Source organism: Chiloscyllium punctatum, chromosome 49 (assembly GCF_047496795.1).
Source record: "Chiloscyllium punctatum isolate Juve2018m chromosome 49, sChiPun1.3, whole genome shotgun sequence".
NCBI lineage: Eukaryota > Metazoa > Chordata > Chondrichthyes > Orectolobiformes > Hemiscylliidae > Chiloscyllium > Chiloscyllium punctatum.
In genome coordinates, this window is record NC_092787.1 from 31380726 (window position 1) to 31406165 (window position 25440).

The 25440-nt window shown below is 46.4% G+C and overlaps 1 protein-coding gene across 4 annotated transcripts in view; it reads left to right on the plus strand.

Annotated features, from left to right (window-relative positions):
* sardh (sarcosine dehydrogenase) overlaps window positions 1–25440 on the plus strand; it is a 115378-nt gene that overhangs the window by 67183 nt on the left and 22755 nt on the right. For all 4 annotated transcript variants that reach the window (XM_072566120.1, XM_072566123.1, XM_072566121.1 and 1 more), the window contains 4 exons: window positions 7210–7323; window positions 15483–15621; window positions 17185–17298; window positions 18715–18862. In XM_072566120.1, the coding sequence (XP_072422221.1) occupies window positions 7210–7323; window positions 15483–15621; window positions 17185–17298; window positions 18715–18862 (515 nt within the window). The remainder of the gene's footprint in view (window positions 1–7209; window positions 7324–15482; window positions 15622–17184; window positions 17299–18714; window positions 18863–25440) is intronic.

Here is a 25440-nt window from a genome sequence, read left to right on the forward strand (position 1 = left end):
TTACCAAAGATCCTAAGACAGCACATTCCAAACCCATGACCACTTCCATCTAGGAGAACATGGGCAGCAAGTACATGGGAACACCATCATCTGCACATTCTCCTCCAAGTCACTCACCACCCTGACTTGGAAATATGTTGCCATTCCTTCACTATCGTTGGGTCAAAATCCTGGGATTCATCTCGCTAAGGGACTTGTGGGTCAACCCACAGCACATGGACAGCAGCGAATCAAGAAGGCAGGTTTCCGACACCTTTTCTGAAGCAGCTGGGGATGTGCAGTATGTGCTGGCCCAGCCAGTGACAGTGACACCCCATAGAGGTAAAGCAATAACAGTAAATGTTTTATTTAAGCGTAAAAATGGTGAAGTTATGGTACCTTTTGAAAGGACCTTTCAAACACCAGAGTTAGGACCATCTGTCAGATGCATTTGTGCTTTAGGAAAGGTACTGAGAGAACAGAGAATGAATTTCTCGTCTGTCTGTCATTTACTGTCTCTCTGGTTGTATCGAGATAATGGATGCATTGATGATTATCTTTCAGAATATTCTCTGGAAAGGTTCCTGCAAACTGGAAAGCAGCCAATTTAATTCCATTATTTAAGAAAGGAGGGAGATAGAGAACTAAAAAAAACTGTTTGATTGATGTCATTAATAGAGAAAATGTTTGAATTTATTGTAAAAAACGTGATAATTTAAGTACTGCCAAATACAGTGATCATCATTAATTGATGCATTCTCAGTGACAATGCTTCTACCAAGTAGAGTACAGCACAGGAGCAGGCCCTTCAGCCCACCACGTCTGAGCTGACCATGATGTTATCCTAAACTCATCCCATCTACTTGCACCTAGTCTGTATCCCTGTATTCTCTACCTGTTCATGCCTGTGTCTAAATGCCTCTTAAATGTTGCTATTGAATCTGTTTCTACCACCTGCGCTACCACCTGGTGCCTACTACTCTCTGTGTTTAAACAAAAACCCTCCTTTAAACTTCCTCCCTCTCACCTTAGACCAATGCTCCTTCATATTTGACATTTCCACCCTGGGAGAATATCCACCTATCTATGTCTCTCGTTATTTTATATACTTATATCAGGTTGCCCCTCAGTCTCCAATGCTCTAGTGTAATCAGACAGTTTGTTTAACCTCTCCTCATAGCTAACACACTCCAATCTAAGCAACATTCTGTTACACAACCTCTCCAAAGCCTCCACATCCTTCCTATAGTGTGGTGACCAGAACTGCACACAGTCCTCCTAACGTGGCCTCAACTAAAGTTGTATATGGCTGCAGCATGACTTGCTAACTTTTATACCCAGTGCCTTATCGATAAAAGCAAGCATCTTTACAACTATACCCACTTCTGTTGCCACTTCCAGGAACTGTACATTGTACCCCAAGATCCCTCTGTACATCACTGATCCTGACCACCCTGCCATTTAATGCATACTTCCCAATCAGTACCCAACCAATCCACAAAATATCGGTCCTCCATTTTGTTGAATTGGTATTCTTGTGAGTGGTCCTGGTGAGTCTAAGACAAAAAGCTTCAACAATATGTGTCTGTGTCAGCAATAATTAAGTTGTGTATAATCACATGACTAAGGTTGGCCATTGGACACTTTGAAAAGAATGGGAACATCAGGCAGAGGCAGCATGGGGCGATGAAAGGAAAACCATGCTTCACAAAGTTATCGGAGTTGTTTGGGGATTTTATGTTTAACAAAGATGATGTATTTGGATGTTCAAATGATTTTTGATATGGTCCCACACAAGGGTTTAGAAACATAGAAAAGTACAGCACAGAACAGGCCCTTTGGCCCATGATGTTGTGCTGAGGTTTAATCCTAACGTAAAGTATAATAACTTAACCTACGCACCCCTCAACTCACTGCTGTCCATGTGCATGCCCTACAGTCGCTTAAATGTCCCCAAGGACTCTGCTTCCACCACCACAGCTGGCAACGCATTCCATGCATTCACAGGGGGAAGAGGAGCAGAGCAGTAGTCATTGGGGACTCGATAGTTAGGGGGACAGATAGGAGGTTCTGTGGGGACGAGAGAGACTCACGGTTGGTGTGTTGCCTCCCAGGTGCCAGGGTCCGTGATGTCTCTGATCGTGTTTTTGGGATCCTTCGGGGGGAGGTAGAGCAGCCCCACGTTGTGGCCCACATTGGCACCAATGACATAGGTCAGAAGAGAGATGGGGATTGAGGCAGACATTCAGGGAGCTAGGATGGAAGCTTAGAGCTAGGACAAACAGAGTTGTTTTCTCTGGTTTGCTGCCCGTGCCACGTACTAGTGAGGTGAGCAATAGGGAGAGAAAGGAGTTGAACACGTGGCTACAGGGATAGTGCAGGAGGGAGGGTTTTGGGTTTTTGGATAATTGGAGCTCTTTCTGGGGTAGGTGGGACCTCTACAAGCAGGATGGTCTTCATCTAACCAGAGGGGTACCAATATCCTGGGGGGGAGATTCGCTAAATCTATTAAGGTGGATTTAAACTAATACAGCAGGGGGGTGGGAACCAAAATTATAGGACAGGTACAGAAGAGGATGAGAGTAGGGAGTTTCCAAATCAAGTATCTGACACTGGCAAGCGAGAACCTGGTTTGAAGTGTGTGTACTTCAACGTGAGGAGCATCCGAAATAAAGTGGGTGAACTGGCAGCGTGGGTTGGTACCTGGGACTTCAATGTTGTGACCATTACAGAGACACGGATAGAGCAGGGACAGGAATGGCTGTTGCAGGTTCTGGGATTTAGATGTTTCAGTAAGAACAGAGAAGACGGTAAAAGAGGGGGAGGTGTGGCATTGTTGGTAAAGGATAATATTACAGTTGTAGAAAGAATGTTTGGGGACTCGTTAACTGAGGTAGTATGGGCTGAGGTTAGAAACAGGAAAGGAGAAGTCACCATGCTGGGAGTTTTCTATAGGCCTCTGAATAGTCCCAGAGATGTAGAGGAAAGGATAGCAAAGATGATTCTCGAAAGGAGTGAGAGAGACAGGGTAGTTGTCATGGGGGACTTCAACTATCCAAATATTGACTGGGAACACTACAGTACGAGTACTACAGATGGGTCAGTTTTTGCCCAGTGTGTGCAGGAGGGCTTCCTGACACAGTATGTAGACAGGCCAACAAGGGGCGAAGCCACTTTAGATTTAGTACTGGGTAATGAGCCCGGCCTAGTGTTAGAGTTGGAACTAGGCGAGCACTTTGGAAGCAGCGATCACAATTCTGCCAGGTTTACTTTAGTGATGGAAAGGGATAGGTGTACTCCACCGAGCAAGTGTTACAGCTGGGGGAAGGGAAATTACGATGCAATTAGGAAAGATTTAGGAAGCGTAGAATGGGGAAGGAAACTGCAGGGGATGAGCGTATTAACAATGTGGAGCTTATTCAAGGAAAAGCTCCTGTTTGTCCGAGATAAGTATGTACCTGTCAGGCAGGGAGGAAGATATAGAACGTGTGAGCCATGATTTACTAAGGAAGTGGAATCCCTGGTCAAGAAGAAGAAGGCTTATGTTAGGACAAAGCGCTTGAGAGTTACAAGGAGTTCAGGAAAGACCTAAAAAGAGAGCTCAGAAGAGCCAGGAGGAGACATGAGAAGTTATTGGCAGATAGGATCAGGGTTAACCCTAAGGCTATCCATAGGTATGTCAGGAATAAAAGAATGACAAGAGTTAAATTAGGGCCAATCAAGGATAATGATGGGAAGTTGTGTGTGGAGTCAGAGCAGATAGGGGAAGCACTAAATAAATATATTTTGACAGTGTTCACTATAGAAAATGAAAATGTTGGTGAGGAAGATAGAGAGATACTTGCATCTAGACTAGAAGAGATTGAGGTTCACAAGGAAGAGGTATCAGAAATACTGCAGAGTGTGAAAATAGACAAGTCCCCTGGGTCGGATGGGATCTATCCTAGGATCCTCTGGGAAGCAAGGGAAGAGATTGCCGAGCCTTTGGCATTGATCTTCAAATCATCATTGTCGACAGGAATAGTGCCTGAGGACTGGAGGATAGCAAATGTGGTTCCCTTGTTCAAGAAGGGTAGTAGAGACAACCCTGGTAATTACAGACCAGTGAGTCTCACTTCAGTTGTTGGTAAAGTTTTGGAAAAGGTTATAAGAGATAGGATTTATAACCATCTAGAAAAGAAGAATCTGATCAGGGACATTCAGCATGGTTTTGAGCCAAAGGGTAGGTCGTGCCTGACGAATCTTATTGAGTTTTTTGACAAAGTGACCAAACTGGTAGATGAGAGTAAACCGGTTGATGTGGTGTATATGGATTTCAGCAAGGCGTTCGATAAGGTTCCCCACAGTAGGCTATTATACAAAATGCAGAGGAATGGGATTGTGGGAGACATAGCAGTTTGGATCAGTAATTGACTTGCTGAAAGAAAACAGCGGGTTGTAGTTGATGGAACATGTTCATCTTGGTGTCCAGTTACTAGCGGCGTACTGCAAGGGTCGGTGTTGGGTCCACTGCTGTTCATCATTTTTATAAATGACCTGGATGAGGGCGTAGAAGGGGTTAGTAAATTTGCGGATGACACTAAGGTTGGTGGAATTGTGGATAGTGATGAAGGATGTAGTAGGTTACAGAAAGGCATAGATAAGCTGCAGAGCTGGGGCTGAGAGGTGGCAAATGGAGTTTAATGTGGACAAGTGTGAGGTGATTCACTTTGGTCAGAGTAATCGGAATGCAAAATACTGGGCTAATGGTAGGATTCTTGGGAGTGCAGATGAGCAGAGAGATCTCAGTGTCCATGTACACAGATCCCTGAAAGTTGCCACCCAGATTGACAGGGTTGTTAAGAAGGCATACAGTGTTTTGGCCTTTATTAATAGAGGGATTGAGTTCCAGAACCAGGGTGTTATGCTGCAGCTGTACAAAACTCTAGTGTGGTCACCGCATTATAAGAAGGACGTGGAAGCTTTGGAAAGGGGACAGAGGAGATTTACTGGGATGTTGCCTGGTATGGAGGGAAGGTCTTACGAGGAAAGGCTGAGGGCCTTGAGGCTGTTTGCATTAGAGAGAAAACACATCGACCTGGACCCAATATACCGACCACTGCAGTGGACAGCTGGAACTGACAACCGGAAGCGGCAGAGACAGGCCACTATAAATGCCGGAAGAAACAGCACAGAAGCGCTTCACAGGAGGCTCCCAAGCACTGAAGATGTCACCTCGACAGGGGACGAAACGTTTGCAAGACAAATTCCCAGCTCGGCGAACAGAACCACAACAGAGAAGAAGGTTGAGAGTTGACTTAATAGAGATATACAAGATAATCAGAGGGTTAGATAGAGTTGGCAGGGAGAGCCTTTTTCCAAGTATGGGAACGGCAAACACGAGGGGACACAACTTTAAAGTGAGGGAATATAGGTATAAGACAGATGTCAGAGGTAGTTTCTTTACTCAGAGAGTAGTAAGTGGAGTTTGCACATTCTCCCTGTGTCTGCGTGGGTTTCCTCCGGGTGCTCCGGTTTCCTCCCACAGTCCAAAGATGTGCAGGTCAGGTGAATTGGCCATGCTAAATTGTCCGTAGTGTTAGGTAAGGGGTAAATGTAGGGGTATGGGTGGGTTGCGCTTCAGCGGGGCGGTGTGGACTTGTTGGGCTGAAGGGCCTGTTTCCACACTGTAAGTAATCTAATCTAATCTAATCTAAGGGTATGGAATGCTTCGCCTGCAACGGTAGTAGATTCACCAAGTTTAAGTGCATTTAAGTCATCATTGGACAGGCAAATGGACGTACATGGAATAGTGTAGGTGAGATGGGCTTCAGCTTAGTATGACAGGGCGGCACAACATCAAGGGCCGAAGGGCCTGTACTGCACTGTAATGTTCTATGTAACTCTCTACGTAAAGAACCTACCTCTGACGTCCCCTTTACACCTTCCTCCTAATATCTTGAAACTATGACCCCTCATACCTGACAATCCTGCCCTGGGGAAAAGTCTCTGGCTATTGACTCTATCTATTCCTCTCATTATCTTGTATACCTCGATTAGATCTCCTCTCTTCCTCCATCTCTCCAGAGAGAAAAGTCCGAGCTAATTCAGCCTTTCTTCATAAAGCAAGCCCTCCAGTCCAGGCAGCATCCTGGTAAACCTTCTTTGCACCCTCTCCAAAGCCTCTGTATCTTTCCTATAGTCGGGCGACCAGAACTGGACACAATATTCCAAGTGTGGTCTCACCGGGATCTTGTAGAGCTGCAGCAAAACCTTGCGGCTCTTAAACTCAATACCCCTGTTAATGAAAGCCAAAATACCATATGCTTTCTTAACAACCCTATCCACTTGGGTGGCAACTTTGAGGGATCTATGTACTTGCACACCCAGATCCCTCTGCTCCTCTACACTGCCAAGAATCCTGTCTTTAATCCTATGTTCAGCATTCGAGATCGACCTTCCAAAATGCATGACTTTGCATTTATCCAGGTTGAACTCCATCTGCCATTTCTCAGCCCAGCTCTGCATCCTGTCTATATCACGCTGCAGCCTGCAGTAGCCCTCTATACTATCGATGACACCTCCAACCTTTGTGTCATCTGCAAATTTACTAACCCACCCCTCAACCTCCTCATCCAAGTCATTTATAAAAACTACAAAGAGCACAGGCCCAAGAACAGAGCCCTATGGGACCTCACTCAACACTGACCTCCAGGCAGAATAGTTTCCATCTATAACCACTCTCTGCCTTCTGTCAGCCAACCAATTCTGAGTTCAGATAGCCAAATCTCCCAGTATCCCGTACTTCCTGACGTTATGAATGAGCCTGTATTTTCTACTTTCCAGTCTGGTGGAACATTCCAGAACCCAATGAATTTCATAACCTTAAGAACAAAGCATCTGGCTCATTAGCAACTTCTTTTAAAATCCTGGGATGAAGGCCATCCGAATCCAGGCAACTGTGGAATCAGTTTCCTGTCAAGTGACTGTCACCCAGTCATAGCCAGTTAGATCATCGGTATCTGTCACTGCCAGGTCATCAGTATTCACTTGTTTCCTCAACTTGCTGGCAGCTTTACGGTTCTCAGTCAGAGACTGCTGCTAATCTAACTTATAACATGAGAGATTCCCATTCTCCAAACATTTAAGTTTACCCTACTTCAACCTAGTCTGTGCTCCGAGACCCTCTCAGTTTTTTTTCTGTGGCTCATTGTTAATCTTTCTGTTCTGTTGTGACTTCCCTTGCATTAGCTTCTGAATTATGATTATTATGGATTTTATGGAAACAAGCGACATGAGGATTACAGATATAGTCAACTGCTGCATGACGATTACACCTTTGACTTCCCCCCGCACCATCATCAGGTACGAATGGGGTTCTGATTCTCCTCCACACAGAGTGTCATTCACTTAGAACCCACTTGTTGTACTGTGTGTGTGTGTGTGTGTGATGTGTGTGAATGCGTGTGTGTGTGATGTGTATGAATGAGTGTGTGTGAATGTGTGGGTGTGTGTGTGCGTGTGAATGTGTGTGTGCGTGCGTGTGTGTGAATGTGCGTGCGTCTGTGAATGTGTCTGTGTGTGTATGTGTGTGTCTGTCTGTGTGTGTGTGTCAGTGTGTGTAGTGTGCGTCAGTCTCTGTGAATGTGTGTACGTGTGAATGTGTGTGTGAGTGAATGTTTGTGTGTGTGTGTCAGTCTGTGTGAAAGTGTGTGTGTGCGTGTGTGTGTGAATGTGTGTATGAGAGTGAATGTGTGTGTGTGAGAGTGTGCGTCAGTCTGTGTGAATGTGTGGGTGTGTGTGAATGTGTGTGTGTGTGTGTGTGTGAATGTGTGTGTGTGAGAGTGTGCGTCAGTCTGTGTGAATGTGTGTGTGAATGTGTGTATGTGAATGTGTGTGTGTGAGTGAATGTTTGTGTGTGTGTGTGTGTGATGTGTGTGAGTGTGCGTCAGTCTGTGTGAATGTATGTGTGTGCGTGTGTGTGATGTGTGTGAGTGTGCGTCAGTCTGTGTGAATGTATGTGTGTGCGTGTGTGTATGAATGTGTGTGTGTGAGAGTGAATATGTGTGTGTGTGAGAGTGTGCATCAGTCTGTGTGAATGTGTGTGCGTGTGTGGGTGTGTGTGCGTGTGTGTATGAGTGAATGTGTGTGTGTGAATGAATGTTTGCGTATGTGTGATGTGTGTGTGTGAATGTGTCTGTGTGCATGAATGTGTATGTGTGTGTGTGGTGTGTGAATGTGTGTGTGTGAGTATGGGTGATGTGTGTGAATGCGTGTGTGAGTGTGTGTCAGTCTGAGTGAATATGTGTGTGTGGATGTGTGTGTATGTGTGTGTATGTGTGTGAATGTGTGTGTGTGTATGTGTGTGTGTTTGTATGTGTGTGAATGTGTGTGTGTGTGAATGTGTGTGTGTATCTGTGTGTAAGTGAATGTGTGTGTGTGTGTGTAAGTGAATGTTTGTGTGTGTGTGAATGTGAATGTGTCTGTGTGGGTGAATGTGTGTGTGTGAGTGTGAATGCGTGTGAGTGTGTGTGTGAATGTGTCTGTGTGAGTGTGTGGTGTGTGAGATGTGCTTGTGAATGTGTGATGTGTGTGTATGCGTGTGTGTGTGAATGTGTAATGTATGTGTGAGAGTGTGCGTCAGTCTGTGTGATTGTGTGTGTGTGGGTGTGTGTGAATGTGTAATGTATGTGTGAGAGTGTGTGTCAGTCTGTGTGATTTTGTGTGGGTGTGTGTGAATGTGTGTGTGTGAATGTGTCTGTGTGTGTGGTGTGAGGGTGAATGTATCTGTGTGTGTGTGATGTGTGTGTGAGAATGTGTGAGTGTGCGTGAGTCTGTGTGAATGTGTGTGGGTGTGTGTGAATATGTGCGTGTGTGTGTGTGAATGTGCGCGTGTGTATGTGAGTGAATGTTTATGTGTGTGTGTAAGTGTATGCATCACTCTGGGTGAATTTGTGTGTGTGTGTGGATGTGTGTGCGTTTGTGTGTGTGTGTGAATGTGTGTGCGTGGGTGTGTGTGTGTGAATGTGTATGTGTGTGTAAGTGAATGTTTGTGTGTGTGTGAATGTGTCTGTGTGTGTGAGTGTGTGTATGTTGTGTAAGTGAATGTTTGTGTGTGTGTGAATGTGTGTGTGTGAGTGTGTGTGTGAATGTGTGTGTGGTGTGTGAGATGTGCTTGTGAATGTGTGATGTGTGTGTGTATGCGTGTGTGTGTGAATGTGTAATGTATGTGTGAGAGTGTGCGTCAGTCTGTGTGAATGTGTGTGTGTGGGTGTGTGTGAATGTGTGCGTGCGCGTGTGTGTGTGAATGTGTCTGTGTGTGTGTGGTGTGTGAGTGAATGTATCTGTGTGTGTGTGAATGTGTGATGTGTGTGCGAGAATGTGTGAGTGTGCGTCAGTCTGTGTGAATGTGTGTGGGTGTGTGTGAATGTGTGCGTGTATGTGTGTGTGCGTGTGTGTGATGTGTGTGTGTGATGTGTGAGTGAATGTTTGTGTGTGTATATGTGTGATGTGTGTGAATTTGTGTGTGTAATTATATGCATCACTCTGGGTGAATTTGTGTGTGTGTGAATGTGTGTGTGTGGGAATATGTGTGTGTGAATATGTGTGTGTGTGTGTGTGTGAATGAATGTGTGTGTGTGAGTGCGTGTGTGATGTGTCTGAGTGCGTGTGTGATGTGTCTGAATGCGTGTGTCAATGTGTGTGAGATCTGTGTGTGAATGTGTGTGTGTGAGAGAGATGTGTGTGTGAATATGTGTGTGTGTGTGATGTGTGTGAATGAATGTGTGTGTGTGATGTGTGTGAATGTATGTGTGTGTGTGTGTGATGTGTGTGAATGCATGTGTGTGTGATGTGTCTGAATGCGTGTGTGTCAATGTGTGTGAGATCTGTGTGTGATGTGTGTGAATGTGTGTGTGAATGTATATGTGTGTGTGAGTGTGTGTGTGAAAGTGTGCGTCAGTCTGTGTGAATGTGTGTGTGCGTGTGTGTATGTGAATGTATCTGTGTGTGAGAATGTGTATGTATGTGTGTGTCTGTGTGTGTGAATGTGTATGTATGTGTGTGTGTATGGTGTGTGAATGTGTGTGCGTGTGTGTGTGAATGTGTGTGTGATGTATGTGAGTGTGTGTGTGAATGTGTGTATGTGATGTGTGTGTGTGATGTGTGTGAACGTGGATGTGTGTGTTTGTGATGTGTGTGGTGTGTGTGTTTGTGATGTGTGAAGTGTGTATCATGTGGGTATTTGTGATGTGTGAAATGTGTGTGTGTGAGTGTGTGTGTGTGAATGTGCATGTGTGTGTGTGAATGAGTGTGGTGTGTGTGTGTGAATGTGTGTGTGTGGTATGTGTGAATGTGTGTGTTTGGGTGTGTGTGTGAATGTGTGTGTGTGGTGTGTGAATGTGTGTGTTTGGGTGTGTGTGTGAGTGAATGTGTGTGTGGGTGTGTGTGTGTAAGGTAATGTTTGTGTGTGTGTATGTGTGTGTAAGTGAATGTGTGTGTGTATGTGTGTGTAAGTGAATGTTTGTGTGTGTGTGAGTGTGAATGCGTGTGTATGTGTGTGTGTGAGTGAGTGTGTGTGTGGATGTGTGTGTGTGGTGTGTGAGATGTGCTTGTGAATGTGTGATGTGTGTGTATGCGTGTGTGTGTGAATGTGTGATGTGTGTGTGAGAGTGTGCGTCAGTCTGTGAATGTGTGTGTGTGAATGTGTGATGTGTGTGTGAATGTGTGAGTGTGCATCAGTCTGTGTGAGTGTGTGTGAATGTGTGCGTGTATGTGTGTGTGTGAATGTGTATGTGTGGTGTGTGTGTGTGTGGTGTGTGTGGTGTGTGTGTGTGTGTGGTGTGTGTGATGTGTGTGTTTGTGATGTGTGAAGTGTGTGTCATGTGTGTATTTGTGATGTGTGAAGTGTGTGTGCGCGCGTGATATGTGTGTGTGTGATGTGTTTGTGTGTGAATGTGTGTGTGTGATGTGTTTGTGTGTGAGTGTGTGTGTGTGAATGTGTGGTGTGTGTGTGACAATGTGTGTGGTGTGTGTGAATGTGTGTGTGGTGTGTGTGAACGTGTGATGTATGTGTGTGATGTGTGTGAATGTGCAATGTGTGTGTGAATGCGTGTGTGTGTGAATGTGTGTGTGCACCTGTCTGTGTGAATGTGTGGGTGTGTGTGAATGTGTGTGTGTGATGTGTGTGAATGTGTGAATATTTGTGATGTGTATGTGTGTGATGTGTGAGTATGTGTGATATGTATGAATGTGTGTGTATGATGCGTGTGAATGCATGTGTGTGATAATGTGTGTGTGTGTGTGATGTGTGGAAGATGTGTGTGTGACTGTGTGTGAATATGGTGTGAATGTGTGTGTGTGATGTGTGAATATGTGATGTGTGTGTGAATATGGTGTGAATGCATGTGTGTGTATGTGTGTGTGGTGTGTGGATGTGTGGGAATGTGAATGTGTGTGTGAATATGGTGTGAATGTGTGTTTGATGTGTACGAATGTGCGTATGTGTGTGTGATGTGTGAATGTGTGTGTGTATGTCAATGTGTGTGTGGTGTGTGTGCGTGAATGTGTGTGTGTGAATCTGGTGTGAATGTGTGTGTGTGATGTGTATGAATGTATGTGTGTGTGAATATGGTGCGAATGTGTGTGTGTATGTATGTGTGTGTGATGTGTGAATGTGCGTGTGTGATGCATGTGTGATGTATGTGAATGTGTCTGTGTGAATGTGTGTGCGTGTGTGTGTGAATGTGCGTGTGTGTGAATGTGCGTACGTGTGTGAGTGTGTGTGAGTGTGTGAGTGTGTGTGTGTGAATGTGTGAGTGTGTGTGAATGTGATGGGAATGTGGATGTGTGTGAATGTGTGATGTGTGTTTGTGAATGTGTGTGTATGTGTGTGAATGTGAGAGTGTGTGTGATGTGTGCGTATGCGTGAGATGTGTGTGTGTGATGTGTGTGTATGTGTGTATGATGTGTAAATGTGTGTGTGTGAATTTATGTGTGTGATGTGTGATGCGTGTGTGAATGTGTGTGTATGATGTGTGATGTGTGAGTGTGATGTGTGTGATATGTGTGTGTGGTGTGTGTGAATGAGTGTGTATATGTGTGAATGTGTGTGTTTGTATGTGTGTGTGTGAGTGTGCGTCTGTCTGTGTGGGTGTGTTTGTGAGATGTGAGTGAATGTGTGTGTGTGATGTGTGTGGTGTGTGAGTGTGTGTGTGTGTGTGTGAATGTGATGTGAATGTGTGTCAATGTGTGTGTTAATGTGTGTGTGGGTGATGTTGGTGATGTGTGAATGTGAGAGTGTGTGTATGCCAATGTGTGTGTGTGTCGTGTGTGTGTGATCTGCGTGAATGTGTGTGTGTGTGATGTGTGCGTATGTGTGAGAAGTGTGTGTGTGTGATCTGTGTGTGTGAGTGTGTGGGTGTGTGTGAATGTGTGTGTGAATGTGTGTGTGAACGTGTGTGTGTGTGATGTGTGTGAATGTGCAATGCGTGTGTGTGTGAATGTGTGTGTGCATCTGTCTGTGTGAATGTGTGGGTGTGTGTGAGTGTGAATGTGTATGTGTGTGTGTGTGAGAGATGCGTGTGTGTGATGTGTGTGAATGTGCGTGTGTGTGATGTGTGTGAATGTATGAATATTTGTGATGTGTATGTGTGTGTCATGTGTGTGAATGTGTGATGTGTGTGAATGTGTGTGTGAGTATGTGTGATGTGTTTGAATGTGTGTGTCTGATGTGTGTGAATGTGTGTATGATGCGTGTGAATGCATGTGTGTGATAATGTGTGTGTCTGTGTGTGTGTGATGTGTGCAAGATATGTGTGTGACTGTGTGTGTGATGTGTGTGAATGTGTGATGTGTGTGCGTGTGTGTGAATATGGTGTGTGTATGTGTGAATGTGTGTGTGATGTGTGGGGATGTGAATGTGTGTGTGTGAGATGTGTGTAAATGTGTGTGTGTGAATATAGTGTGAATGTGTGTGTGAATGTGTGTGATGTATGTGAGTGTGTGTGTGTGATGTGAATGTGTGTGTGATATGTGCGAATGTGTGTATGATGTGTGAATGTGTGTGTGTGATGTATGTGAGTGTGTGTGTGTGAGAGAATGTGTGATGTGTGTGTGTATGATGTGTGTGATATGTGTGTAAGTGTGTGTGAATATGTGTGTATATGTGTATGTGTGTGTGTGTGAACGTGTGTGAGTGTGCATCTATCTGTGTGAATGTGTGGATGTGTGTGTGAATGTGTGCGTATGTGTGAGATGTGTGTGTGTGAATGTGTGTGTGTGAATGTGTGTGTATGTGTGATGTGTGTAAGTGTGTGTGATGTGTGTAAGTGTGTGTGATGTGTAAATGTGTGTGTGTGTGAACGTGTGTGAATGTGTGTGTGTGTTTGTGTGTGTGTGAATATGGTGTGAATGTGTGTGTATGTATGTGTGAGTGATGTGTTGATGTGTGTGTGAATGTGTTTGTATGATGTGTGTGATATGTGTGTGTATATGTGTGAATGTGTGTGTCTGTATGTGTGTGTGCGTGTGCGCCTGTCTGTGTGAATGTGTGTGTGTGTGTGAGAGATGTGTGTGGTGTGTGTGTGTGTGTGAATGTGATGTGAATGTGTGTGTGTGTGAATGTGATGTGAATGTGTGTCAATGTGTGATGTGTGTGTATATGTGTGAATGTGTGTGTCTGTATAGGTGTGTGTGTGAGTGTACGCCTGTGTGTGTCGGTGTGTGTGTGTGTGTGAATGTGTGTGTGTGAATGTGATGTGAATGTGTGTCAATGTGTGATGTGTGTGTGTATATGTGTGAATGTGTGTGTCTGTATGTGTGTGTGTGAGTGTGCACCTGTCTGTGTGAATGTGTGTATGTCTGTGTGTCTGTGTGAGATGTGTGGAGTGTGTGTGTGTGTGTGTGTGAATGTGATGTGAATGTATGTGTGTGTGAATGTGATGTGAATGTGTGTGAATGTGTATGTGTGTGTGTGATGTATGCGTATGTGTGAGTGTGTGTGTGTGATCTGTGTGAATGTGTGTGATGTGTGTGTGATGTGTGTATGTGTGAATATGGTGTGAATGTGTGTGTGATGTATGTGAATGTGTGTGTGATGTATGTGACTGTGTGTGTGTGAATATGGTGTGAATGTGTGTGTGTGAATATGGTGTGAATGTGTGTATGTGTGTGTGATGTATGTGAGTGTGTGTGCGATGTATGTGAGTGTGTTTGAATGTGTGATGTATGTGTGAATGTGTGTGTATGGTGTGTATGATGTGTGTGAATGCGTGTGTGTGATATGTGTGTCTGGTGTATGTGTGAATGTGTCTGTGTGTGTGTTTGTGTGAATGTGTGTGTGTGAATGTGTGGTGTGTGAATGTGTGTGTGGTGTGGGTGTGTATGTGTGTGTGGTGTGGGTGTGTAATGTGTGTGTGTGAATGTGTGTGAATGTGAGAGTGTGTGTGAATGTGTGTGTGATGTGTGCGTATGTGTGAGATGTGTGTGTGATCTGTGTGAATGCGTGTGCGTGTGTGATATGTGTGTGAATGTGTGTGTGTGGTGTGTGAATGTGAGTGTGCGTATGTGTGGGATGTGTGTGATCTGTGTGAATGTGTGTGCGTGTGTGATTGTGTGTGTGTGTGGTGTGAATGTGGATGTAAATGTGTGTGTGTGAATGCGTATGTGAATGTGTGTGTGCGTATGTGTGAGATGTGTGTGTGATCTGTGTGAATGTGTGTGCGTGTGTGATGTGTGTGAATGTGTGTGTGTGGTGTGAATGTGTGTGTGTGAGTGTGAGTGAGAAAATGGTGTTTGTGTGTGGTGTATGTGAATGTGTGTGTGAGATGTGTGTATGTGTGAGATGTGTGTGTGTGAATGTGTGTGTCTGTGAATATGATGTGAATGTGTGTGTGTGATGTATGTGAGTGTGTGAATGTGTGTGATGTGTGTGTGCGAATGTATGTGAATGTGTGTGTGATGTATGTGAGTGTGCGTGTGTGAATATGTGTGATGTATGCAAATGTGTGTATGTGTGTGTGAATGTGTGTGTGATGTGTGTGTGAATGTGTGTGTGTGATGTGTGAATGTGTGTGTGATGTGTGTGTGTCATGTGTGTGAATGTGTGTGTCGTGTGTGAATGTGTGTGTGTGATGTGTGAATGTTAGTGGTGTGTGTGTGATGTGCATGTGTGTGTGTGTGATGTGTGTGTCTGTGTGATGTGTGAATGTGTGTGTGATGTGTGAATGTGTGTGTGGTATGTGTGATGTATGTGTGTGTGGTATGTGTGATGTATGTGTGTGTGTGTGTGAGATATGAGTTTGTGTGTGTGTCATGTGTGTGTGTGAATGTGGATGTGTGGATGTGTGAATGTGTGTGTGTGATGTGTGAGAATGTATGTGTGATGTGTGAATGTATGTGTGTGATTGTGTGTGTGTGTGTGTGAGAGAGAGAATGTGTGTGTGTGTGTGATGTGTGTGTGAGAGAAAACACTGGTTCCATTGCTTTGAGGTAGATTTACCTCTCGTTCTGGTGTGTTGGTGCAGATTAAATCCGAGTGTGGAAGTTGCCGGAATGCTGTCGCCATGTTTGATATGTCCTATTTTGGGAAGTTCTACCTACTGGGCCCAGATGCTAAGAAGGCAGTGGATTGGCTGTTTACTGCTGATGTCAGTGCATCATCAGGTAATGGTGGATCTTCCCAACCTCCTCCCTGTGACTCCCTTACCCCATAACTGTCCTACCCGCATTTGACTGAGCCCTCCCATAGCACAAATACCTACCCACTCCCTCACCCACACCTGACCCTCTCCCCAACACACCCCAGAGCAGTCACTTCCCCTGTGTCCTCTCCCCTTCCCCCACACTGATTTACACCTTCATTCTGAACATCCGTTTACCGTTCCTTGTCCCTCAGTCTCTGAGTCATAGTGATGTACAGCATGGAAACAGACCCTTCGGTCCAACCCGTCCATGCCAACCAGATATCCCAACCCAATCTAGTCCTACCTACCAGCACCCGGTCCATATCCCTCCAAACCCTTCCTATTCATATACCCATCCAAATGCCTCTTAAATGTTGCAATTGTACCAGCCTCCACCACATCCTCTGGCAGCTCATTCCATACACGTACCACCCTCTGTGTGAAAAAGTTGCCCCTTAGGTCCCCTTTATATCTTTCCCCTCTCACCCTAAACCTGTGCCCTCTAGTTCTGGACTCCCCGATCCCAGGGAAAAGACTTTGTCTATTTATCCTATCCATGCCCCTCATAATTTTGTAAACCTCTATAAGGTCATCCCTCAGCCTCTGACGCTCCAGGGAAAACAGCCCCAGACTGTCCAGCCTCTCCCTGTAGCTCAAATTCTCCAACCCTGGCAACATCCTTGTAAATCTTTTCTGAACTCTTTCAAGTTTCACAACATCTTTCCGATAGGAAGGAGACCAGGATTGCACGCAATATTCCAACAGTGGCCTAACCAATGTCTTGTACAGCCATAACATGACCTACCAACTCCTGTACTCAATACTCTGACCAATAAAGGAACGCATACCAAACACCTTCTTCACTATCCTATCTACCTACCTGCAACTCCACTTTCAAGGAGCTATGAACCTGCACTCCAAGGTCTCTTTGTTCAGCAACTCTCCCTAGGACCTTACCATTAAGTGTATAAGTCCTGCTAAGATTTGCTTTCCCAAAACACAGCACCTTACATTTATCTGAATTAAACTCCATCTGCTACTTCTCAGCCCATTGGCCCATCTGGTCCAGATCCTGTTGTAATCTGAGGTAACCCTCTTCGCTGTCCGCTACACCACCAATTTTGGTGTCATCTGCAAACTTACTAACTGTACCTCTTATGCTCACATCCAAATCATTTATATAAATGATGAAAAGTAGTGTTCCTGGCTGACAGCAGGCCATTTCCCTCCCCCATCATGCCCCACGTTGTCAGTTGTATAAGACAGTTAGCACCTGAAAGGGTTAACTGTTATCAGGACATAGGCTCCAGTGATGGTGGACAGTTCCTGATGGAGCGAGGGGCTTGTCCTGTGACTGTCCAGGCTGGTCTGTTGGTAATTCTAAGGGAATGGTAATGTTCTTTGAGCCTGATGTCTGAAAGCAGACCGTTGTCTAACTCAGTTGTAATGTAACTAGCCATGAATTAATATGTATAAATGTGTATTTACTATTCATCAAGTCCGCGGCTGGATGATAGTGATTAAATGATGCCGTTATTTTCAGGTAAAACCGTTTACACCTGTATGCTGAACAGTCACGGTGGGACAGAGAGTGACCTCACAGTGAGTCGAATCGAGAGCACTCCCCACGGAACGGAACTCACTCCTGCCTTTCAGGGTAATTACTGCACCCAGCACCCACTGCACCCAGCATCCATCACACGCAGCACCCAGCACCCACTGCACCCAGAACCCACCACGCCCAGCACCCACCGCACCCAGCACCCACTGCACCCAGTACCCACCGTGCCCAGCACCACTGCGCCCACCACGTCCAGCATCCACCGCACCCAGCACCCACTGCGCCCAGCACCCACTGCACCCAGTACCCACTGCGCTCAGCACCCTCCGCACCCAGCACCCTCCGCACCCAGCACCCACTGCGCCCACCACACCCGGCACCCACTGCACCCAGCACCCAATGCTCTCAGCACCCACCCTGCCCAGCACCCACTGCACCCAGCACCCACCGCACCCAGCACTAACCGCGCTTGGCATCCACCATGCCCAGCACCCACTGTGCCCAGCACCCACTGCACCCAGCACCCCCACACCTAGCACCCACCACTCCCAGCGCCCAGCACCCACCGCACCCAGCACCCACCACACCCAGCACCCACCGCAACCAGAACCCATCGCACCCAGCACCCACCGCAACCAGAACCCACCACACCCAGCATCCACTGCACCCAGCTCCCACCATGCCCAACTCCCAATGCACTCAGCACTAATTGCACCACCCCGCAACCAGAACCCACCGCACCCAGCACCCACCACATCCAGCTCCCACTGCACCAAGCACCCAGCTCCCACCGCGCCCAACTCCCACCGTGCCCAGATCTCTCCACATCTAGCACCCAGCTCCCACTGCACCCAGCTCCCACCACATTGTTCCCAGGGTAGGGACAACTCAGTTAGATACAGAATAAAGCTCTCTCTGTACCATCCCCCATGAAACATTCACAAGACAGGGGCAGCGCAGGGTTAGATACAGAGTAATGCTCTGTCTACACTGTCCCGATCAAACACGCCCAGGACAGGGATAAGAGACTGTCATTAAGCTCCCTATGTATTGACCAATTTTTAAAGGTTTTTGTAAATATCTGGTTAATTTTAATTGTGTTGAAATAATGGGAAAGTGGTTTTGGTTTGGACAGTGATTAAAATATAATACTTTCTGATTTGGGCACTAACGTTTAATAGAATTAAAGTCTTTCTCTGCAGCTGCTGTGTTTGTGCTGCAGTAACTCAATTGAACATCTCCAGCCTGAAGGCTGTGTCTAAATTTCTTTTCCATTTTAGTTTTTATCTTCTTAAAAGCCACAAACAATAATAATTTAATTGCAGTGACATCCAACAGAAGAGTGTTTAATCTGAGTGGGTTGTGTAACTCAATTTAAAGACCTGTGTAATTACAGACCTTGTGTGTGTCTGTGTGTGGGTCTGTCTCCCTGTGCTGTCTGTATCTGTTCACTGTGCCTGGGTCGTGCAGACTGACACCTGACCCCTGACCTTGTGTTGTGCTCTGGTGCAGGTGATGGCTATTACCTGGCAGTTGGAGGTGCAGTGGCCCAGCACAATTGGTCCCACATCAACTCTGTGCTTCAGGACCGGAGACTGAACTGTCAACTTCTTGATTGCTCAGAGGAGCTGGGAATGATCAGCGTGCAGGGACCGCAGAGGTGTGGCAATCTGTGGTTCACAACACTCACTGGATTGGAGCAGGCTGGTGGGAAACAGCTAGGACAGTGGGTGATAAGAGTGCAGTAGTGATTCTGGGGTCTGAGGTTTGGGTAGAATTGAAGGCAAATTACTGAGAATTTACAAGCATTTCATAGGTGTGAATGGTTTCTGGTTTTGAGTCTCTTCACAAATTGGCTTGTGAGTAAATTGGAGCACAATGTGAAATAATCGTTCATTAGTACAAGGAACTGTTTCTTTAAAATTACAGCCCTGCAAGGGATCAGAAGAAAGTGAGGGCTGCAGCTGCTGGAGATCAGAGTCAAGATGAATGGAGCTGGAAAAGCACAGCCAGGAAGGTCGCATCTGAGGAGCAGGAGAGTCAATGTTTCAGGCATAAACCCTTCATCAGGAATGTGGGGCAAGGGAAGGGGCTGAGAGATAAATAGGAGGGGTTGGGGCTGGGGGAAAGGTAGCTGGGAAGGTAATAGATGTAGGGGGGGCGTGATGGTGATAGGTCAGAAGGGAGGGTGGGGCAGATAGGTGGGAAGGAAGATGGACAGGTAGGACAGTTCAAGAGGGCAGTGCCAAGTTGGAAGGTTGGATCTGGGATAAGGTGGAGGGAGGGGAGTTGAGGAAACTGATGAGATTGACATTGATCCCATGTGGTTGGAGGGTCCCAAGGCGGAAGATGAGGTGTTCTTCCTCCAGGCGTCGGGGGGCTGGAATTTGGCGGTGGCGGAGGCCCAGGACTTGCACGTTCTTGGCAAAGTGGGAGGGGGAGTTGAAGTGTTCAGCCACAGGGCGGTGGGGTTGTTTACTGTGTGTGTCCCACAGATGTTCTCTGAAACGTTCTGAAAGTCGGCATCCTGTCTCCCCAGTGTAGAGGAGACCACATCGAGAACAACACATACAGTAGGTAAGGTGTTTGGAGGTGCAGGAAAATCTCTGCTGGATGCTGAAGGATCATTTGGGGCCTTGGATGGAGGTGAAGGGGGAGGTGTGGGTGCAGGTTTTACATCTCCTGTAGTGGCAAGGGAAGGTGCCGGGAATGGAGGGTGGGTTGGTGGGGGGTGGACCTAACGAGGGAGTTGTGGAGGGAATGGTCTCTGCGGAACGCAGATACGGGTGGGCTGGGAAATATATCTCTGATGGTGGGGTCTGGCTGTAAGTGGCAGATATGGTGGACGATGATGCATTGTATCCGGAGATTGGTGGGAGGGAAGGTGAGGACTGGGGGATTCTATCCTTGTTGTGGTTAGAGGGGTATGGTTCAAGGGTGGAGGGAAATGGAGGAGATGCACTGGAGGGCATTGTTGACCATGTGGAAGGGGAAATTGTGGTCCTTGAAGTAGGAGGCCATCTGGGATGTTCTGGAGTGGAATTGCTCCTCCTGGGAGCAGAAACGGTGGAGGAATTGGGAGTAAGGGATAGTGTTTTTACAAGAGGAGGCATGGAAGGAGGTGTAGTCCAGGTAGCTGTGGGAGTTAGTGGTTTTGAAGTAGATGTCCGTGTTGCGTCGGTTGCTGGAGATAGAGACGGAGAGGTCCAGGGAGGGGAGGTAGGTGTCCAAGATGGTTCACCCCACTAATCTCTGGATGTAGGGCATCATCCTCTGCCATTTCTGCCATCTACAGCTAGACCCCATAACAAGATACATATTTCCCTCCCCACCCCTAACAGCATTCTGCAGACCATTCTCTCCACAACACCCCCTCACCAGCCCACCCTCCACTCCCGGCACCTTCCCTTGCCACTACAGGAGGTGTAAAACCTGCACCCACACCTCCCCCTTCACCTCCATCCAAGGCCCCAAAGGAGCCTTCCACATTCGGCAGAGATTTCCCTGCACATCCAAACACCCCACTACTGTGTCCGTTGCTCTCGATCTGGTTTCCTCTACATTGGGGAGACAGGATGCCAACTCATGGAATGTTTTAGAGAACATCTGTGGGACATGCACTGGCCAACCCCCGGCTGAACACTTCAACTCCCCCTCCACCAAGGACACGCAAGTCCTGGGCCTCCTCCACCGCCAAATTCCAGCGCCCCGATGCCTAGAGGAAGAACACCTCATCTTCCGCCTTGGGACCCTCCAACCACATGGGATCAATGTCAATCTCATCAGTTTCCTCAACTCCCCTCCCTCCACCTTATCCCAGATCCAACCTTCCAACTTGGCACTGCCCTCTTGAACTGTCCTACCTGTCTATCTTCCTTCCCACCTATCTGCCCCACCCTCCCCTCTGACCTATCACCATCACGCCCCCCCTACATCTATTACCTTCCCAGCTACCTTTCCCCCAGCCCTAACCCCTCCTATTTATCTCTCAGCCCCTTCCCTTGCCCCACATTCCTGATGAAGGGTTTATGCTTGAAATGTTGATTTTCCCACTCCTCGGATGCTGCCTGACTGTTGTGCTTTTCCAGCACCACATTTTTCAACCCTGTATGGGAATACATTGTCAGATCTGGGTAACCCAAGATGGAGGATGGGAAAAAAATTGCGACTGTCGGAGCTGCTCCTTTTGAGGTATTTTAGTGTTGGAGGTGATTTCCTCAAATTCCAGGAGCAGCAATACTGTCTTATATGTTGCTGCATTGTTTTGGAACTTCGGGGGGGGAAAAGGATCAAAACAACGGCACTTTAAAAGGAAGACGACAGAAAAAGACAGCGACCACTTGGTCAGTGAGGGAGAGAGACAACGATTTCGACACTGCCAACTGGCACAGCAGTGAATCTGTAGTTACTGCCTTTGCTGTTTGAGCTCATGTATCTCTGGACATCAGAGTGTGTCTAGGAAAACTTAAACAGTGAAACGTACAACTAACCTTGGAGGAACCTGCATGGGAGAGCTCACAGCACAGAAACAGATAAGTGCATAGTTTTAAGTGTAACTTTGGGCGGCACGGTGGCACAGTGGTTTGCTCTGCTGCCTCACAGCGCCAGAGACCCGGGTTCAATTCCCACCTCAGGCGACTGACTGTGTGGAGTTTGCACGTTCTCCCCGTGTCTGTAAAGGTTTCCTCCGGGTGCTCCGGTTTCCTCCCACAGTCCAAAGATGTGCAGGTCAGGTGAATTGGCCATGCTAAATTACCCGTAGTGTTAGGTAAGGGTAGATGTAGGGGTATGGGTGGGTTGCGCTTCGGCGGGACGGTGTGGACTTGTTGGGCCGAAGGGCCTGTTTCCACACTGTAAGTAATCTAATCTAATCTAATTTGCTGTGAGTGGGTAGAGCAGGTTCTTCCTTGATTATGTTTTATTGGGATCTGTCTCATGGTTTATATTTTTAAAATTTAATCAAAAGTACCAAGTTAGCCTGAAGCACTGTTTAGGAGCAAAAAGACAGTACTATTTTCTGGGTCTGTAGATCATAAAGAAGCAAAGAGTGATATGTTCTTCCTGTCAGATGTAGGAGTTTACGGAGAGTTTCCATGTTACTGATGATTATGTCTGCAGGAAGTGTCTTCAGTTGAGAAGACTATCAGATCACATGGAATAGGAATTTACAGGAGCGAGGGGGTGTGATGGATGGCAGTTTTAGGAAGGGAGAAAGGCCATTGATACAGTCATGTAAATGGGTTAACTCCAGAAAAAGAAGGAAGGGTAGGCAGGTAGTGCAGAAGTCTCCTGCAGCTATCCCCATTTTAAACAAGAATACTGTTTTGGAAAATGTAGGGGTGATAGAATCTTAGGGGAATGTAGCACGAACAGCCAAGTTTCTGGTATCGAGACTGGCTCTAATGTAATGAGGGGTCTGTTGGGTTCCAAGAGATCAACTATAATAAGGGACTCTCTAGTCAGAGGCACAGACAGACATTTCTGTGGCCAGTAGCGAAAAAGCAGAATGGCGTGTTGCTTCCCTGGTGCCAGGATCAAGGATGTCTCAGAGAAGGTGCAGAATGTTCTCACAGGGGAGAGGGGCCAGTAGGAGGTCATTGTCCACATTGGAACCAGCAATAAAGGAAGGGAAAATGATGAGATTTTGAAGGGAGATTACAGAGAGTTAGGCAGGAATTTAAAAAGGAGGTCCTCGAGAGTAGTAATATCTGGATTACTCCTGGCGCTACGAGCTAGTGAGGGCAGGAATAGGAGGATAGAGCAGATGAATGCATGGCTGAGGAGCTGGTGTATGGGAGAAGGATTCACATTTTTGGATCATTGGAATCTCTTTTGGGGTAGAAGTGAGCTGCACAAGAAGGACAGATTGCACCTAAATTGGAAGGGGACTAATATATTGGCAGGGAAATTTGCTAGAGCTGCTCAGGAGGATTTAAACTAGTAAGGTGGGGGGGGGGGGGGTGGGGGGCGGGGCGGAGGGTTGACCCAGGGACATAGTGAGGAAAGAGATCGATCTGAGACGGGTACAGCTGAGAACAGAAATGAGTCAAACAGTCAGGGCAGGCAGGGACAAGGTACAACTAATAAATTAAACTGCATTTATTTCAATGCAAGGGGCCTAACAGGGAAGGCAGATGAACTCAGGGCATGGTTCGGAACATGGGACTGGGATATCATAGCAATTACAGAAACAAGGCTCAGGAATGGGCAGGACTGGCAGCTTAATGTTCCAGGATACAAATGCTACAGGAAGGATAGAAAGGGAGGCAAGAGAGGAGGGGGAGTGGCATTTTTGATAAAGGATAGCATTACAGATGTGCTGAGAGAGTATATTTCCGGAAACACATCCAGGGAAGTTATTTGGGTGGAACTGAGAAATAAGAAAGGGATGATCACCTTATTGGGATTATATTATAGACCCCCCAATAGTCAGAGGGAAATTGAGAAACAAACTTGTAAGGGGATCTCAGCTATCTATAAGAATAATAGGGTGGTTATGGGAGGGGATTTTAACTTTCCAAACATCAACTGGGACTGCCATAGTGTTAAGGGTTTAGATGGAGAGGAATTTGTTAAGTGTGTACAAGACAATTTTCTGCGGATGTACCTACTAGAGAAGGTGCAAAACTTGACCTACTCTTGGGAATTAAGGCAGGGCAGGTGTCAGTGGGGGAGCACTTTGGGGCCAACGACCATAATTCTATTCGTTTTAAAATAGTGATGGAAAAGGATAAACCAGATCTAAAAGTTGAAGTTCTAAATTTGAGGAAGGCCAATTTGACGGTATTAAGGCAAGAACTTTCAAAAGTTGATTGGGTGCAGATAAAGGGACGGCTGAAAAATGGGAAGCCTTCAGAAATGAGATAACAAGAATCCAAAGACAGTATATTCCTGTCAGGGTGAAAGGGAAGGCTGGTAGGTATAGGGAATGCTGGATGACTCAAGAAATTGAGGGTTTGGTTAAGAAAAAGAAGGAAGCATATGTCAGGTATAGACAGGATAGATTGAGTGAATCCTTAGAAGAGTATAAAGGAAGTAGGAGTATTCAAAGTTTGGGAGAAGATTTGTAGCTCGGGTGCTCGTTGTTGTGGTTCTGTTCGCCGAGCTGGGAATTTGTCTTGCAAACGTTTTGTCCCCTGTCTAGGTGACATCCTCAGTGCTTGGGAGCCTCCTGTGAAGCGCTTCTGTGCTGTTTCCTCTGGCATTTATAGTGACCTGTCTCTGCCGCTTCCGGTTGTCAGTTCCAGCTGTTCGCTGTAGTGGCCGGTATATTGGGTCCAGGTCGATGTGTTTAAACATCGACCCAATATACCGGCCACTACAGCGAACAGCTGGAACTGACAACCGGAAGCGGCAGATACAAACCACTATAAATGCCGGAGGAAACAGCACAGAAGCGCTTCACAGGAGGCTCCCAAGCACTGAGGATGTCACCTAGACAGGGGACAAAACGTTTGCAAGACAAATTCCCAGCTCAGCGAACAGAACCACAACGAAGTAGGAGTATACTTAAGAGAGAAATCAGGAGGGCAAAAAGGGGACATGAGATAGCTTTGGCAAATAGAGTTAAGGAAAATCCAAAGGGTTTTATAAATACTTTAAGGACAGAAGGGTAACTAGAGTGAAAATAGGGCGCCGCAAAATCAGCAAGGCGGCCTTTGTGTGGAACTGCAGGAGATGGGGGAGATACTAAGTGAGTATTTTGCATCAGTATTTACTCTGGAGAAGGGCATGGAAGATATAGAATGTGGGGAAATAGATGGTGACATCTTGAAAAAATCTCCATATTACAGAGGAGGAAGTGCTGGATGTCTTAAAATGCATAAAGGTGGATAAATGTCTAGAACTCTGTGGGAAGCTAAGGAAGTGATTGCTGGGCCCCTTACTGAGATATTTGTATCATCGATAGTCACAGGTGAGGTGCCAGAAGACTGGAGGTTGGCTAACGTGGTGCCACTATTTAAGAAGGGTGGTAAGGACAAGCCAGGGAACTTTAGACCAGTGAGCCTGACCTTGGTGGTGGGCAAGTTGTTGGAGGGAATCCTGAGGGATAGGATGTACATGTATTTGGAAAGGCAAGGACTGAATAGGGATAGTCAACATGGCTTTGTGTGTGGGAAATCATGTCTCACAAACCTGATTGTGTTTTTTGAAGAAGTAACAAAGAGGATTGATGAGGGCAGAAGGGTGGACATGATCTCTATGGACTTAAGTAAGGCGTTCGACAAGATTCCTCAT